Source organism: Phoenix dactylifera, chromosome 3, assembly GCF_051530095.1.
Source record: "Phoenix dactylifera cultivar Ajwa chromosome 3, Ajwa_hap1_PhDact_Kaust_v1.1, whole genome shotgun sequence".
Lineage (NCBI taxonomy): Eukaryota > Viridiplantae > Streptophyta > Magnoliopsida > Arecales > Arecaceae > Phoenix > Phoenix dactylifera.
The window spans coordinates 31,580,586-31,597,506 of NC_143192.1; the positions used below are offsets into that span (position 1 = coordinate 31,580,586).

General features: G+C 40.7%; 2 protein-coding genes across 12 annotated transcripts in view; both read right to left on the reverse strand.

The window, feature by feature from the left end:
• Positions 1-340: 340 nt before the first annotated feature.
• On the reverse strand, positions 341-11,251 carry LOC103718063 (uncharacterized). Of its 4 annotated transcripts, none has more exons than XM_088717966.2 (10): positions 11,145-11,251; positions 10,033-11,043; positions 3,464-3,548; positions 3,258-3,353; positions 2,999-3,151; positions 2,776-2,883; positions 2,131-2,250; positions 1,894-2,019; positions 1,653-1,736; positions 341-607 (listed from the first exon to the last, which is right to left on the reverse strand). In XM_088717966.2, the coding sequence occupies exons 1-10, from the start codon at positions 11,243-11,245 to the stop codon at positions 584-586; spliced, it is 1,908 nt and encodes a 635-aa protein (XP_088574092.2). In that variant the 5' UTR covers positions 11,246-11,251; the 3' UTR covers positions 341-583. The 4 variants fall into 4 exon arrangements, with proteins under 4 accessions (XP_088574092.2, XP_088574093.2, XP_008804929.4 ...); XM_088717967.2 differs by having other exon boundaries at positions 10,033-11,033; positions 11,145-11,242; XM_008806707.6 differs by lacking the exon at positions 341-607 and adding an exon at positions 1,331-1,565 and having other exon boundaries at positions 11,145-11,250.
• Positions 11,252-12,857: 1,606 nt separating this feature from the next.
• The window catches only part of LOC103718064 (BEACH domain-containing protein C2-like), a 57,061-nt gene continuing 52,997 nt past the window's right edge, over positions 12,858-16,921 (reverse strand). For 3 of the 8 annotated variants that reach the window (XR_015976197.2, XR_015976199.2, XR_015976196.2), the window contains 5 exons: positions 16,790-16,903; positions 15,248-15,505; positions 13,680-14,479; positions 13,445-13,567; positions 12,858-13,163 (listed from right to left, as the gene is read on the reverse strand). Coding sequence is in view for 2 of the 8 variants with exons in the window: in XM_026808837.4 (XP_026664638.3) it covers positions 13,098-13,163; positions 13,445-13,567; positions 13,680-14,479; positions 15,248-15,617; positions 16,790-16,903 (1,473 nt within the window). In the remaining 6 variants the exon portion in view is untranslated. Of the gene's footprint in view, positions 13,164-13,444; positions 13,568-13,679; positions 14,480-15,247; positions 15,618-16,789; positions 16,904-16,921 lie in introns of those variants that run through there. The other 5 variants (XR_015976198.2, XM_026808837.4, XM_088717965.2 and 2 more) reach the window with 3 other exon arrangements.

Sequence of the window (16,921 nt, forward strand, 5' to 3'; positions counted from 1 at the left end):
GATGCTAAATTGTGTATTTTCTACGAATAGAGTAGCACTACATCATATTGCTTTTACTAATAAATTTGTATAGATTTTGCTCACCTTCACAATCTGTAACTCTCGAGGAGTAATGAGCTTTCTTGATGCTCCTCTGCGATAGTTATTTGAACTAAAAAAGAACTTATATAACTAACGAATGGGAGAACTTTTTGCTTAATATCCTGAAAAGCTGTCATTTACCCAGCGCATCACCAACATCAATGCATCCTCCCTGAAAATGTTAAATAAGCTTTTTTTTTTTTTTTTTGGTGGTGAATCTTTAAGAGCATGTGTGTTTCTAGACTGATGGAGCTAGTTAACCAAAGCCAATTCATGGATTAGTTTGTTAGTTTGCACCCCCAGTGAGGACATCAAGAGGTCCTCAACATGGGCTCCAACACGTGATGCTGAAGAACATCAGGATTCTCAGGGAGGCCAACGGGGCAGCCGATTGGGTAGCTGCCTAAGTGGCCCACCACTCGGGGTATGCCCTTTGGTCGGAGGAGGGGGAGTTGCCATTGGCACTCCGTGAGTTACTGTATTTTGATCTTATTGGGTATATTCACTCACGTACTGTATGAAGCACCTGTTTTAAGCAACAAAAAAAAGAAAAAAGAAAAAAAGAAAGAACATCAGGATTTAGGAACATCACTAGACAGAAAAATAAATACTAGAACATGATGACACTAGTTCATATTCATTGTATGGAGGGTGTACATAATGAATTTCTGGGGAGCTGCTATGAAATATTGCCACAGTATAAGGATTTAAGTACCAAATTATTTTATATCATCATATGGCAGCTACATTTTGCAGATCTTATAGGGCTCAATATCAGCAATGAGATTTTACCTAAGAGTATATTGAGAGGAAACCATCAAGCAGCAGCCATTCAAAAATAATGGTAGGAAACATTTAACAAATAACAAGAAACCCTGAAAATTACTGGCTGTGATCTCAGGAACATAGTTTTGCAGTCACCAAACTGATTTCTATGTGTGAAGGAGGAGATGTGCCTAAACCAGATATAGTTGACTGATCTCGATTAGAAAGGCACCAACAAATGATTTTGACATCCTGAGGTAAGTTTAATGGTCTCAACCTACTTCCAGAAACAAGTTGATTTGGTCTACTACCAACTACTATCATTTATAATGCAGATATAATCCTCTCCTTGCCATTACAATATGTAGCAACTAGAACTAGGCATTTACCAACAGATTTCTTTTGGTTTTTGCAAACACCTGATTAACTAGAGCAAAATTTAAACAGAGAACACATTATAACAAAAGATAAATCAATGCACGAATTTAAACAACAGTAAACTGATTCACTTCCAAAGTCAAGACGATGAGGTCATGGGGGATTTAAGTTCGCAAAGAAGTAACAGGCAGTCATGTGAGAGTGTGGAACAGAATTCACTTCAGAAGAGTTTTCACAATGGACTTGACATTGAGCTTCTTGAGGTCTGTATAGGACTGACCACAGCCAACAAACATTACAGGAGCTCCAGAAATGTAAACCATGGAAAGGGCTGCACCAACCTGCAAGAAATTTACCAGTGAGATAAAAAGAAAAGAAAATGGATATTTTCATTGTAAAGGGAACTTCAACCCCTAACAGCTTATAACCTTATCATCGATTGTATCAAACTTGGTAAGCAGGATGCCATCGATCAACCTAGCATTAGGAACTGTTGATAGGTCTGCCAATTTCTGCACAAGGGTTTACATCAAGTGATTACTGAAACAGCCGAACAGTAATGCGAAACACAACAAACAATTTTCTTCCCTCTTCAATAGGTACTCTTGCATGATATTTTGCATCCTTCTAAGAAAAACTAGAATCAGTTAACCATGAGAAGCTCAGTACCTGGTTAAACTTTGATAGTTGATCAACAGCATCATTTCCAACCAATGCTTCTCCAACAAAAAGAACTAAATCTGGGTTGTTGAGATTGATGAGCTTGGAGAGTGCTCTCATCAGTGGTTCATTGTCCTGACATGTTATGTGTTTACAAAGAAAAGCAAAAATAGTAGTCAGAAGATGGATATAGGGGAAAAAGGAAAAAAGTAAAAAAAAAAAAAACACATCGCAATCTCTCTTTACCTGCATGCGGCCAGCTGTATCAACAAGAACAACATCTGAATTATTACGACTGGCCTCCTGAATAGCTTCTCTTGCTACAATCGCTGGATCTCTTTCATAACCTTTCTCAAATATAGGTACCTGCAGAAAATTTTCAATTATCATTGATGACGCTCAGCAGACAGCAAGACTTACAAGTTGGAAACATGCATCTTATACTGGAAATCCCAACCGACTATTTTTCTTTTGTAGATATTTATCAGATACCTATTTAACACATAGAGAGTTGTAGACACCAAAATTGTAATCACAACATACCTAAAGTGCTCTCTGAATAAAGTACTACACACCATCGCAAGTTGGAGATATTTTATATTCAATTGAATGGTCACATGACAGATGATTTTGGTATACTCATGCCAAAAAGCAAATTAAGCACCCTACCTGCAGTATGCTTAAGGAACAATTGTGATCTTTTGGCATGACTAGGCTGAAATATTATTGTTTGATCTAACATTCAGAAAGATGTAGAGCAATATGTGCACTCACCTTTTGGACAGAAAGCTGCAACTTTTTTCATGTTTAATGCTAAACACACAACATTTCAGACATATACCATCAAAAAGATGTGATTATGACAAGTGAAAAGGATGTTAAGAGTCATACCTGGAGTCTGCGTGCATGCGTACGGAGCTGCTCAACAGCACCTGACCTAAATGTATCACAAGCTGCCATCATGACACTGACATTATGCTGTACGAGCCAGTATGCAACCTGCGCATTGTAGGTAAGAGAAAACAGGTGAACTAAGCATTTCAGCTTATCCAAACTGATCTCAGTTGCATCCTTAAGAAAAAAAATAAAAAAGAAAAGAAAAATTTATTTTAACCTTGGCAAGATTGGTAGATTTACCAACTCCATTGACACCAACAAAAACAATAACATATGGTTTTCCTTGCTCTTTGGCAGCATGTACATCTCTCAAAATGTCAATGGAACGTTTCGGAGTCAAAATGCGAAGAAGAGCCTCCTCCATTGCTGTCTGTAGTATTTATGCAACAATAAGACAGAATTTGCGAAGTGCACACGAAAGCAGAATACAGTTGACAACTAATTATGTATAACAAAAAGGAATGTTATTGACAAACCTGGACGGTTGAGGAAACTCTTGTGAAAGATCCCAGCTTTTTCCCTTCAAGACTAGCTGCTACTGATTCACAAAGCTTCTCAGCTATTTCCTCTGCCTGCAAAATGTCACAACTTAGTAACTCCATCAGTGCATTCAAGAACTCAAAACAGAATAAGCGTTTGTACTTAGTCATGTAACAAGAATATATGATGACCAGACACGTACCACATTTTTAGTCATCAACCTATCCTTAAGAGCTTTCAATGCTGGTTTCAAATCCGCCTTCTCCAAAACAGCTTTACCTGCAATGCTGAACTCAAGAATATATAAGGGCGAGAAAAAATTGTTAGTACAAAAAGCTTGCTATCATGGTATGCCATACCTTACCGAACCAAGCGGTATGGGGCATATTATATAAATTGATACGAGACTCAGTATGCCGAACTAGCCCCCTTACAGGGTATACTGACACAGTAATAGGTTGGCACCAGTACGGAGCCTAGGACCGAGATGGCGTACCTTGCTTGCTATTTTTCATGATTCAACTAATTAAATAGCAACAGAAAAATGTTGAGAATGTAAACCTCATTAACTAAACCAAAATAGGAGGTATCCTGCAATAAGAGGTCATACATTTTTCACAGGTAACTTAATCTACATGAGACATTTTTCTCTTAGATTGGCAAACTGGTATGGTTATTTGGAATCTTCCTTTTCATAAAAATCAAGTGAAAGATGAAAACAAGAAACAGAGAATTCTTTTCCTTTACAAAATATGAATCAAGTACATTAGTCTTATAAAATTAAAATGTTTCTTTAGTACTGATAAATCAGAAGTTAAGTCTCAATAAGACAGTACCAATGGCAACTCAATGATCACGTGGCAATGAACTCAATGCTCTTTAATTCCGCATTTTTTTTTTCAAATTTCCCTTAAGTCATCTAAGTTTGATTTCCAAAGGCAACTCAATGATCATGTGACAATGAACCTGAAAAAAGCTAAACATATTATCCTGGAGAAACTGAAAGTGCAACTTAGAAGCACAAAATGACCTTAACATTAGCATGACCAAATGTCGCAATCAATTGAAGGTTGCTTCTAAGGGCGAAACCCCTTTTAAGTTTTAACATGTCAGTTAGGGCTGTTAACAGGCCGAGTTGCTCGGGCACGGCTCAATAAAAGCTCGGCTCGGGCTCGGCCCGTTAGTCAAATGAGCCCGAGCTCAAAATGAGGCTCGTTTAAATCCGAGCCCAAGCCCGAGCTCGAGTCCGAGCAGCTCACGAGCCCAAACGAGCTCGTGACTAAATTCAGAATTTGACGGTCGAGATCATTTGGAAACCCTGCATCCAACGGCCAAGGCCCTTCTCTCCAGCTCTCCAAGAGGACCAAGACTCCTAGCCCTCCTCTCTCGAGTCAAAGTGAATACTGGCTCACTGAGAACCTCGGCCTCTCCGCCCACGTCGTCGGCGACGTCACCACGCCTCCCGTCTCGGCCGGCGACCTCCTCGCCTCCGCCGGCCCCGGCAACTTCTCCACCATCGACGCCATCTGCAGTGTGGCCAAGTTCGCCGGGGCCCGCGTGGCGCTGCTGACCGCGCGGCCAGAGGCGGGGAGAATGGCGTGCCGGAGCGCAAACGCGGTGGCGTACATCCCGGCCCAAACCATGGCTGACGGCGAGGAGTCGGGAGCTTCGCTAGGGGTGAGGTTGCCGATGGGGAGCGTGTACGAGGGGGCGGGGGCGCCTTTCATGCTGTTCGAGATGGTGGTGCTGCGGCTGGCCGAAGTGCTAGGCCAGGCACCGTCCCACCTCTGCTCGCGCCATACCAACCTCGAATAGATTTAGCAGCAAACAATGTTGGTAGTAGCAGTCGAAGGACTCCTTGGATTCAGAGATGAGGGCGCGGGCGAACTTGATGCGGTCTTTAGCCTCCTTCTCGAGGGGGCGGAGGGAGTCCTCATCGAAGGGGAGGACAGAGTCGAGGCGGGCGGCGAGGGAGGAGGAGGAGGTGAGGTCTTCGAAGGCGCAGAGCTGGCAGGAGTTATTGAGCTTGAGGCAGTGGGCGTAGGCGGCGTAGGCATGGACGAGGGCGGAGTGGTCGGCCGCCTGGCGGAGGAGGAGGTGGAGGCAGGTGCGGAGGGGGTCGGATTTGAGGCCCAGGAAGGTGCGGCCGAGGTAGGGCGTCGCCGGCGACGGAAGGGTCAACGGCGACGGAGGTGGCCGCGGGGAAGGAGATGGCCGCAGGGAAGGAGGGGTTGGTGGAGAGCAGCACCGAGAGGGCCGCCAGGAAGAGCAGGGTGAAGGGAGTGGCAGTGGTTGAATAAAGAATGTACCAAAGGTCCAAAGGTTAATGCTTCTGATTATTTCTTATGTACTATATCCTTGTGATACATACTTTTTACTATTCATCTTATGTGACTGTAATTCTAATATATTGGACATTTTGTGGTATACAAATCAATTTTGTGGATAAGCCATGCACAATTGAAATGGGCCCAAGCTTTTCATCGAGCCCGAGCCCGAGCTCCCGAGAGCTCGGGCTCGGGCTTGAGCTTGTAACTGAAACGAGCTTTACGAGCTCAAGCCTGAGCCTTTACTTTGCCAAGTAAGCCCGAGCTTGAGCCCAATACCAAGCTCGGTACCGAGCCCGAGCCTGGGAGGCTCGGGCTCGTCTCGTTAACAAGCCTAATGTCAGTAAGATGTTTCAGTATAATTTACATTTTACAAATCATGTGCAACATAATAAAGCTCATCATACTTCTTTATAATTGTAAAGGCTTGACAATGGAGCCCTACATCGATTCTCCTTATAACATAATGCTAGGTCCAAGTGACCTACATATACATATTTCCATTCCAAACAAAGCCCTGAATCTATCTCTAGCTAGCATATAAATCTGATCATACATGTTTAGCTTCAGGTATCCTTTATTTTTAATCTGATGACCAACAACATGCATTTATCCATAGTAAAGTGTTCACTGAGCAACCCCAAGCTATCCTACATATGAATATGTGTCAATATATATTTGCCAACACATCAATGGGGATAACATGAAAATAGGTGTCATAAATTTTTTCTGCTTTATTAAGGCCCTCTGCCCTAATTGCATGAGCTTAATTGTATAACAAACAGGATATGTTTGTGTAACTTGCAACTTGCTTCATAGCCCAAACTTGCCTTGATTAGGCATTTGGCACCAATATAAATGGTTGACATCTACTTAAGAGCTGGTAGTAATGTGTTTGCAAACTTTACGAGCCATACGTTGATCAGAAAAGCTGACCATATGAAGAGGAAAGGGTTTGTTGGTTAACGTAACAACACATTTGTTATAGTTTCATCATAGTAATAGGTAACAAGCAAAAGGAAAGAACACCAACACCAAACCATATCAAACATTGATTAACCAACATTCACATAAATTTCACAAATATAACATAAAAAGTTATTTAAAATTAAACAACATCTGTACCTAGTTAATAAATCAAGTAAACTAAAGGAACCATTAATTGATTAAACAACATAAATCAATAAGAAAATTTTTCATATTTCATATCTTATTGTTATTATTCTACAAACCTAGCAGCAACTATGTAGTTGCAACAATCTCAACTCAAGATACAAGCCAACGACATGAAATGTAGATGGTAAGACCATGTTTACCTATGCAGGCCGCCCAACTTAATAAACTTGCAACACCACTTAAACATGAGGGTACACAGTTCTCTCATTCACCCCAATTTGCATAGAAAATAACCTAATTACATACGAGCGAAACCCACAACATATTCAATTTAACAAAGAAGCAAATTCTACATCATTCCCTATGCATGAAGCTGCATTTTAACACATGGAAAAATGAAGACCCTTTTTTCTTTTCTTTAAGAGTCCCCACATGTGATTAAACCTAACTCTCAGCAAAAAGAAGTAAAATCAGTTTAAAAGTACGATCCAATCCGTTGACATCAATACTTTGCAAATACTATGAGCCCCTAAGACACTACTTCAAAAAAGGAACATTATACTTCTAAATCAAAAGAGACCAAGGTTATAGTCATCTTCTCCATATAATGAATTTAAACCCCAAATGCAACTTGCTTAATATTTCACCCACTTCATCAGTACTTTACAATTGTCCAAAAATTCAATCATCTTGTTTCTTCATTAGACCCAACTCCTTTAAATGCTTCATAAATCAACAATTTGAGCAATATAAAAAAAAGCAAGAGACTAAGAATCACCAAGATCAATTTCTATATCCATTTGATTTTGGCTAGTAAAAATACGGATATGAATATCAAATGGGATGTGATTTAGCTCCACTGCAAAGTGGAAACCAAGTTTCCAACTTTGGGCCAGCTTGTCGTACTTGGCAGGTTTTGAGATTTGGAAATGCGAACCCAGACAAGAAGAACACTAAAGACCTATAGGGAAGGAGTTTCAGAAGCTCAGGATCCATCTTGTATGGCAAACAAACCCAAAACGGAAGTTTGGTTTCCACTTTGCAGAGGACCTAAATAACATCTTGATAATCATATGCTACAATCATATGGGCTCGTTTGGTTCGCGGGAAAAGAAGGGGGAAAAGTGTGGTCAACGGGAAAGTAACGAGATGCCTCTTGTTTGGTTGGAGTTTTCAAAGAAGAGAGATGGGAAAGTTATATTCCCATGGGAATATGATTTCCACATTTCATGGAAAAGTCTTTCCTATGAGAAACATGGTAAAGTTACTTTCCCATGAGGCGGGAATCACTTTATTTTTATTTTTTCCCAAAAAGGCCCTTCAGCATTAAAGAAGCATTAAAGAGGCATTAAAAACCTAATTTTTATTAAGGGCATAATAGAAATTATACATAACTTTTCCAGGAAAGTGGATTGCCAACCAAACATAAGCACTTTGGAAATTTGTCACTTTTCCATGGTTAACCAAACATGCCAAAAGTACTTTCCTAGGCATCCTCTTCCTAGGAATTTGTTTCCCAGGAATCATATTCCTAGGAGGAAAAATGCTTCCCGCGAACCAAACGAGCCCTATGTGTTTTCAACTGACAGAGATATGAATCAGGTATTCACAAATGTCCCCAACTCAGACGGCTAAACTTTATGGATAGGATAATATTCTACTTTATATTTTATTTCTGAAAATAGGTATATTACTCTCAACAACTCCCTTTTATAATTTCTCGAACAAAAACAAATGATCATATAAAAATGACAAAGATAAAGCTGCACTCACCTAATCACCTAACTTTTTAGGGCTCGTTTGGTTCGCGGGAAGCATTTTTCCTCCTAGGAATATGATTCCTGCGAAGAAAATTCCTACGAAGAGAATGCCTGAAAATGTACTTTTGGCATGTTTGGTTAAACATGAAAAAGTGACAGATTTTCAGAGTGTTTATATTTGGTTGACCATCCACTTTCCTGAAAAAGTTGTGTAATTCCTATTATACCCTTAATAAAAATTGGATCTTTAATGCCTCTTTAATGCTGAAGGGCCTTTTTGGAAAAAAATAAACATGGAGTGATTCCCGCCTCATGGGAAAGACTTTCCCATGAAATGTGGGAATCATATTTCTATGGGAATACAACTTTTCCATCTCTCTCCCTTGAAAACTCCAACCAAACAAGAGGCATCTCATTACTTTCCCGTTGACCACACTTTCCCCCCTTCTTTTCCCGCGAACCAAATGAGCCCTTAGTGGATCCTAATAATTTTTCCAAGTAACATACTTTGAATTAAAAAAATGATGCAGTTCACCAAATGAAAGATGACATCATATGGAAAGAAAAGACATATTGATGTTTCCGTTTATTTTGTTTTGGAATTTATGAGAGCTATAGGAGACTAAATATGATTGCAAACAAAGCCTCATATCCAGATAAGGATTAAATATTTTTGTCTCCATTATCCATAATCCATATCCATATATGATTTTCTCTAATGAACACAAATATAGATATGGATATTGTTCAGATGTTAAAATTTGTAGCCATATCTAGATAGATTCGGATATGAACATGGATCTGGATGGGTATCATCCAATCCATGGTCGACAAAACTGCTCCGAACCGTCCGGTTCAGAGCATCACAAGCCGTACCGGGACGGTTCCGTCCTTGAAATCGAGACCCGTCGCCGGAGGGGGAGAAGGAGAAGAAAAAGGAGGAAAAGAGAGAGAGAGAGCAGAGGAGGGAGGGAGAGGGAGAGAAAGGAAAAGAGAGGCCGTCCGGCAGAGGCCGGGGAGCCTCCGCCGCAGAGTTTCCTGTTTTGTTCGAAATAGGGACCCCATCTAAGCTCTTTTATTTATGCGGATTTTAAGTTAAAGTCGGCAAACTCATTGCCGACTTCACTTAATTTTTTATTTAAAATTCACAAAAATAAAAGGGCCCCTCTAGGCTCCGTTTCGAATGAAACAGAGGACAGAAGGCGGCGCCCCGCCTCCGCCTCCTCCGCACGAAGGATACCCGGTTTCCACCGATAGGCCCCGTCCGGCCTCTCTCTTCCTTCTTCTCCCTCTCCCTCCCTGCCCCTCTCTCTCTTCCTCTTTTCCGTTCTCCCTCTCCCCCGTCTCTACTGTGTCAGCACTAGGCCGGCACGGTACGGGGCTGTACCGACCCGTGCCGCCGGGCAACGGGTACGAGCTCAGTACCGGCACAGCAGACGTTGATCCAATCCATTTCCACCCCTACAAAGAAATCATTGTATGTTAAGCTCATAACAATAAATCAACACCAACACAACCACCTATACAGCCACGTAGCACGGAGAGTAACATAGAAGTCAAACTCTTACCTCTGAAACATTGATGAGAACCACCCTTTCTTCTCGGTGCCAGGCTTGGCACTCTCCACTTCCTCATCTTCCTCGCTCTCACTGTCGCTGCTCACAATTTCCTCCTTGTCCATCATGCTCTCTCCATGATCTGTCTTCCCAACATCTACGATCTCATCCCCTTTCTCATCCACTGGATCCGTGAAATCCAGCCTCGAATCGGAAGGTGAATCATCCCAAACCCTATTTTTCTTTACTATCTTTTTTGGCTCCGCCTTGGAAGCCCTCCAGCCACCAGTATCTGTTTTCTTCCCACCTTTTGGGCGCAGCCTCTGTAGTTTATTTACATCGAAAGCCCCTACTTCGGGGGCTCCGTTGTCTTTTCCTTTAACAACAACACTCCGGGCACGAGAAGGCTCCTTGATTCCATTCTCCCGCCCGTTCGATAACCCACGCCCTCTGCCCGACTCACCATCATCATCATCATCTTTACCAGAACCAGCTTTCCCACCTTTCTGCTTCGCATTTCCCTGCCCCCCAGCCCTCTGGCCGGCGCCCGCCCCCTGCTTCTTCCCAGCCACGAGAGACGCCCGATTAGACTGCTTCGACTTCCTCATCTCCTCGGCGCGAGCCTCGGCTTCCTTCTGGAGCTGCCGGAAGATCTCATCGAATTCATCGTACGCCGTGCGCTTGGGGTCGTAAATCTGCGAGAACTCTCTCCGGACGGCGGCGAGGAGATCGTCGACGTAGAGGAGGTGGAGAATCCGCTGGTAGACGGCGACGAAGACGAGGTCGAGGTCGTTGTGGAAGGCCCACTTGAGGGTGTAGGCGGCACCGCCGGCCGGGGCGTCGTAGCTGAAGGAGGTCTCGGCGGAGCGTTCCTCGAGGAGGCAGGAGCGGATGAGGGTGTCGATCGGGGAACCCTTGAGGGCGTTGCCGCACGTCCACAGGATCAGCCCGCCCCGGGTGAAGATCAGCAGCTGCTCCAACATCTCTTCTCCAAACTCGATCAGATCCAAGAACTGGAAAATTCTAATAGAAATCAACGAAAAGAAAAGGGAGATAGAAGGAATTATATGGATTGGGACCACCCTAATTTCTTGAGATCAGGGATTGAGAGAAGCGAATAATACCTAGATTGAGTCCCGCCTAGAAGAAAACCTAGAAAAATAAAGAGAGAAGAAAATAGAAAGAGGGAGGAGATGGACAAAGAGGGAGGTGACGGGTTCAACATTTACTCTTTGGGGTTGGGATATTTATAGGAGCAGGGATGGGAAAGGGACCGGAACCGTTGAGTGCAACGGGTGCTGCGGGTCGGCACGCCACCGGGACCAAAGGGATGCAAAGTTGGCCGGGTCGGGGCGCCGTTGGGTCGGACCGTGGCATCGATCTGGACCAGCCTGACCCAACCAACGGACCTACAACCTGATATAATCAACCCCCTAGTCGGCCCAAGCCCGAAACACCAGTATCCGGCCAACTGTATAACCCGAGAGAGAGAGGAAATAAATTGCCAGGGTTGAGGGTGCCAAATGCAAAATTGGTAGTCTCCCAGGCTCCTATTGGATTAAGAAAAATCGGACAGAAGAGAAAAGGAAAAAAGAGGAGAGAGTAAAACTCCCTGGAAGAGAAATTAAATTTTTCTCATTTGATAGAAATTAAGGATAAGAAAAAAAGGAAGAGAACTAAAATCTTTTGTTTGAATAGTAAGTCAAGAGAGAGGAGAAGAAAAATTAGACAAAGTAATTTTTCTCCAAACCCCCTTTTCGATCTCTTCAAAAGTGACCATAGAAGAAAATAAAATCTTCTTCGCCCCTCTTCTCGGGTTCTTTTCTACTCTCTTCTTTTCTTTTCACTTGGACATGAGTTTCTCTTTCTTCTTTTTCCTTTTTTTTTCTCTCGCCTCCTTTCTCCCTTTTTATCTTCTCTCTTATATATCCAAACGGGGCACAGGAGATTCCAATTCATCCAATAAAAGAAAGTAGGTCTCTAATAAAAGATAGATTTTGTTAACATGTTATTTGATCCCCAAAACAACTTAATATTAATATTCATAACGACATGCTTTGATAACATTGAGAAAGAATGCTGTACCCTCTATAGAATACAAGCAGTGGTTTTTTCCTCTTTTTTTTTCTTTATTTGAAAAGGATGGGAGGTTACTAACAGACTCCAAGCTTTGAAAAATTCTCTTATTTCTTTCTAGTCTCCCTACCACCTATTACCAGCAAATTCCCTTCTCTCTCTTACAAGCTTTGAAAAATTTTCTTATTTCTTTCTAGTCTCTCCACCTGTGCACGAGTTCATATGATAACTGGCATTTTATTATGATTTAATTAATAGTTTGTTCATCATGAATGTGACGTTTGCACCCAAGACAACTTATGACTTCATGATATTAAGAGATAAGTCTGTACAGAACACATCCAGGATCCTGGAATGGAGTGGCAGATTGGCTTCTGCTTTCTTAAGCAGCTATAAAATCCTTTTCTCCAGCACTTTTCTATGTCAAGATTATGGTTATATCCGTTCCCATATTTCCTAATACCTAATAGTAATATATTCCATAAAAAATCAAGTTTTACCGCCAAATAATGATGATGATGATAATTAAATTTCATAGTTTCCACAGGTTTTCATTAGGTTTTGCTGGGGCATCCAACAGTCTCCTAATGATATCTTGAAGATAATTGGTACCCTTTCTAACATAGCAAAAGCATCAGGAATACATAAGCTATAATTTCCTTCATGTTCTCATGTACAGTGCATTATTTCAATTGCACACTATTATGCATACAAATTGTAAGAATGGCCAGAAACTCTAGAAATGAAAGTACAGAGGGAAATTATCACAAAAATGATTTTCTTTATATATAAAAGAATAAGATCACACAAATAATAAAAACCAAAAGAAAAAAACAACTCTTCCTCCATGTCTCACTTTCCCTGCTTTACACAAACGTATCTAAATCATATCAAACTATTATTTGCTCCGGCGGCGCTTCTTCTAACTTGTGTACTTGTTCGACAGCGGGCCAAGATTTGCCAAAGTTCCAAGAATGTACCTATCCTTTTGCACTTGTTCATCACCAGAGTAGCCCATCACCTTCCCAACCAAGCCGAAGCATCTGATCCACTACCTTCAGGCTTAACTGCAAAGATGAGAAGACAGTTCAATATCAGCGCAAGTCCATCCATGCATACCACTAAACACCCATTCTAGGGAGTGATGTAAGAGGGTTGTATGCATAGAGGTCAACAGAAGAGGATACGATTCAACTTTGTCATAGAGATTCCTTTTTTCTAATCAAGTGTCAAATTAACTACGAAGCAGAAAACTCGAATTACTGGTGACCCATACAAAAATCTAATAGGATGACAAAAGCAGGAAACTTTTTTTTTCTAATGCAGAACTTAATTTAGAAACACTTACAGCAGGATCAGTGAAGACAATGAGCTGTTTATCTGCTGTTGAAACCAAAAGATTGGTATTATCCTTGTTTAGAGCTATAGCAGTGATATCTTGACCTTCCCCTAGTGTCAAGGTATGAAATACCTGCACAACAACTTCTGTTAATTTAAATCATACCGAACAGGAACAACAACTGTGGCAATTTTGAACATGAAACCCAGTATATAGTAGTTTTCCCCTATATATATTGCCTTACCTTCAGAGTATGCAAATTAAGGAAACAAACTGAAGGCACAGGAATGGCTAGTCTTTCTTCATTAGCTCCATGTGGAAGTGATTCTGTTGCACCACAATTGGTCTTATTCAACTGCGAATCATCTTCTGAAGCAGATTCTTCTTTCGGCTTATCATCTCTACAAGAACAGGTTCCAATTAAAGCACTTTTTCCATCAACAGAAATCTCAATGCAACTGATTGCGCCAGAAAAAGGGCATAGAACTTTTGTAGCAATGGGGATCCCATTGACTGTAAAGGTAGAAAGTTTCTTCTCTGACTTGTTCCATATTAATACAACTCCTTGAGATGAGAGGCAGACTGCACATACTTCCCTAATATCTAGCTTTTGCATCAACCGGCCTCTCCTTAACGAATGCAGAAGAACACCGGAATTGTTTGAGCAGGAAGCAATAATGCCTAGGTCAGAACTAACAGAACAGCATGTTACTGCCCCAAGATGACCTCTTAGCACATGCATAGGACCTTCAATCCGGTGCCTCCTAGTTTCTGGGGTACTGTTTGAGCTACTAACACCTGCATTAGGACTCATTGGAGTTGCGGGTGTGGTTGAGGAAGGTTCTGAAACACTATTCATGTGTGAAGGGGACATCCGATGTATTCTCCAAAGTATTACAGTTGTGTCTCGAGAACCTGTAACCAGATATTTACTGTCTGGAGAGAGAGCCAGACAAGTAACAGGTGCACAATGTCCTGCTGCAGTTTCAATGGTCTTTGCTCCAACCGAGGATATCAATTTTACAGAATTATCAGCATGCCCACCTATATATATATGCAGCATAAAAAATCAACAGGATGTCCATACAGTTAGGCAAGAAAGGTCCAAATATGCAGTCCTCTCATTATATGAAGAACATAAAGAGGATATTGTATTTGACAGACTAACGTAGCTGTCGAATAGGACGATTACCAGCCATATTCAAACAGAAAAGGAAAAAGTAAAAAATCATATAAAATAACAAACTGGATATTATTGTCTTATATTTTAAAACTAGAAGTTTGGTTTGACACTAACATATTACAAGGAGATATTTCCTCAAGTGAATTGACTCAGAAAGCTCAAAATAATGACCTGAATAATGCAATATGCTAGCTTTGGTGGTCTAAATATTTCTATATTAGCAAACATATTGAGGTCAGCCAATGCAATTAATATTATGTCCTTCCAATATATAAATTAGACTTTCATTTCAAAACTGAGAAAGCTGGAAGGCATGCATATTCTCACCATTCTGCATAACCAAACTATACCTGCTCAGAATGTAGCACTGATAGTATGTACTTACCAGAAAAATACAACACAATTATATTTTCAATAATTATGATGCCAATAAAGTTGGCATGGATCGAAATTTGGATGCTTTATTTAACATTATGAATCTAGCAAGTAACATTATAATCTGATGTATCTGATAATAAAAGAGGATGTTAAGCAGGTCAGAATCTTCAAAATTTCTCTAGGGGAAAGCAGCTAGTTGAAATTCAATTTAGGATAAATGTTCAAAGATGAATAGAAAAGCTGATACCTACCAGTGATAATTTCGTTGTCACATGTAACTGCAACAACAGTGGAACTTTGTATTCCAGATGCAGCAAATGCTAAAGCCCGAGGGAATTGCAAATCTTCTGTACAAGATCCCCCTGGTCCTTTGAACATGCGCATGAGTGCTCCACCTGTGGAACTTGCAGAAGCTTTCCCGTGTTGGAACAGGAAAGGTGTTCCTTGGCCATCAGGAGTATTCGGTTGCCATTTGTGCAGTGCTACATTTGCTGCAGGTGCATTCACATCTACAACTATGACAGAGTCGTGTGATGCAAAAATAGAAGCAGCAGGAACATTGCAATGTTCTGGATTTGGAACCAGATAAGGTCTAATTTCGCTAGGATTCTGAAATATTGTCTGAACAAAAGGCACAAACACTTAGAAAATCTAAGCAAGGATCAGCTCTTTATGCTTCATGCTTTATGCCAAATAAAATTAACATGATTTCAGCGGAGAAATTAAAAAATTAATTATGCACAAAAGGTGAGGTTCAAAAGATTCAAAAATGATCCATGAATGCAGTAAACAAAGGACAAAAATCAATCGCTATGTTAAATATAATATTACAAGCCAATGAGAAAGCGATTCAAAAATTGAAATTCATGGAAAATATGTCTCTCTCTGCTTACACAATGCACATTTTAATTTATTGTATTTTACTTTCAGGGTAGCAAATGACCTGTAATGTAGACACAAACAACTTTTGTCACATATGGGCTATTATTACAATTGAGGTCACAATGGTAACATAAAAATCTGTTTTTACAGGGAAAGGTCTATTAAAAACAAACAGACAGAATGCTATACTATGGCATAACCAATAAGACATTTTATGACTTTCAAAAGCCACATGCTTCTTGCATTTCCACAGAGGATAAGTAAGATATTGCATCCATTAGAGAACATCTGTAATATAATCAGGTAACTTCAAGAGCAGAAATATGGCTTTAAGCAACCTGGACATGATGAGATTATATATCAATGAAATAAGCCCGAGTTGGATCTCCAAGCACTATGTGTGATGACTCACAAGTAACATATTTTGCAGAACCGACATGATTGGCAAAAAGCAAATCAAAGGGCTAGACACCAGGAAGTAAATTTGGAGGATAACCTGGATTGCTGGAATGGAGAGAATCTTCAAGAGCATAATGATTACAGAGGATAAAACAATCAAGAAAGGGCTCTACTCCTGCTGGTGAGAACAACTTCATGTGTAGCAATTTCATTTAGACAAGCATGATAACAGGTCTTGGGAAAAGATGTTCCATATCAAACAAAATTTTTAATTTAGACCATTCGTATTTCTAGTTTCAATTTTTTGAATGTATAAGAAACCACATCATTCTTAATCAACTTGTATTAGCATGTATTTTTGGCAATTTGGCAGGTTAGCAAGATTAGGTTCAGCAAAATATTATTCCAAATTTGTCAGAAAAACATACTGACGGATGCAAGCACAGAACAAATGTTTGCAACACCTCGTTTATGGAAGACAAACTCAAGTGCAGTAACGCATCAAGGAGTACCTGCAAGTGTAGTACATCTGCAAATGGTTTTTTCTTCAAGTGTGGGACAGTCAATAACTGAGATGGGGTTTGCCCAAAGTATGCAATCTGGTCTTGTGTAGCACGTCGTTGTACCTTTACAGGTTTTAAAAG

What these genes read in the sequence shown, in the direction of transcription:
- LOC103718063 (XM_008806707.6), bottom strand. Translation starts at nt 11,245, where the DNA reads ATGTTGAACCCGTCACCTCCCTCTTTGTCCATCTCCTCCCTCTTTCTA. An exon ending in TTCTCATCAATGTTTCAGAG is followed by an intron (nt 3,549 to 10,032) that starts GTAAGAGTTTGA and finishes TCTTGAGTTCAG; the next exon opens with CATTGCAGGTAAAGCTGTTT. An exon ending in GGTTGATGACTAAAAATGTG is followed by an intron (nt 3,354 to 3,463) that starts GTACGTGTCTGG and finishes GACATTTTGCAG; the next exon opens with GCAGAGGAAATAGCTGAGAA.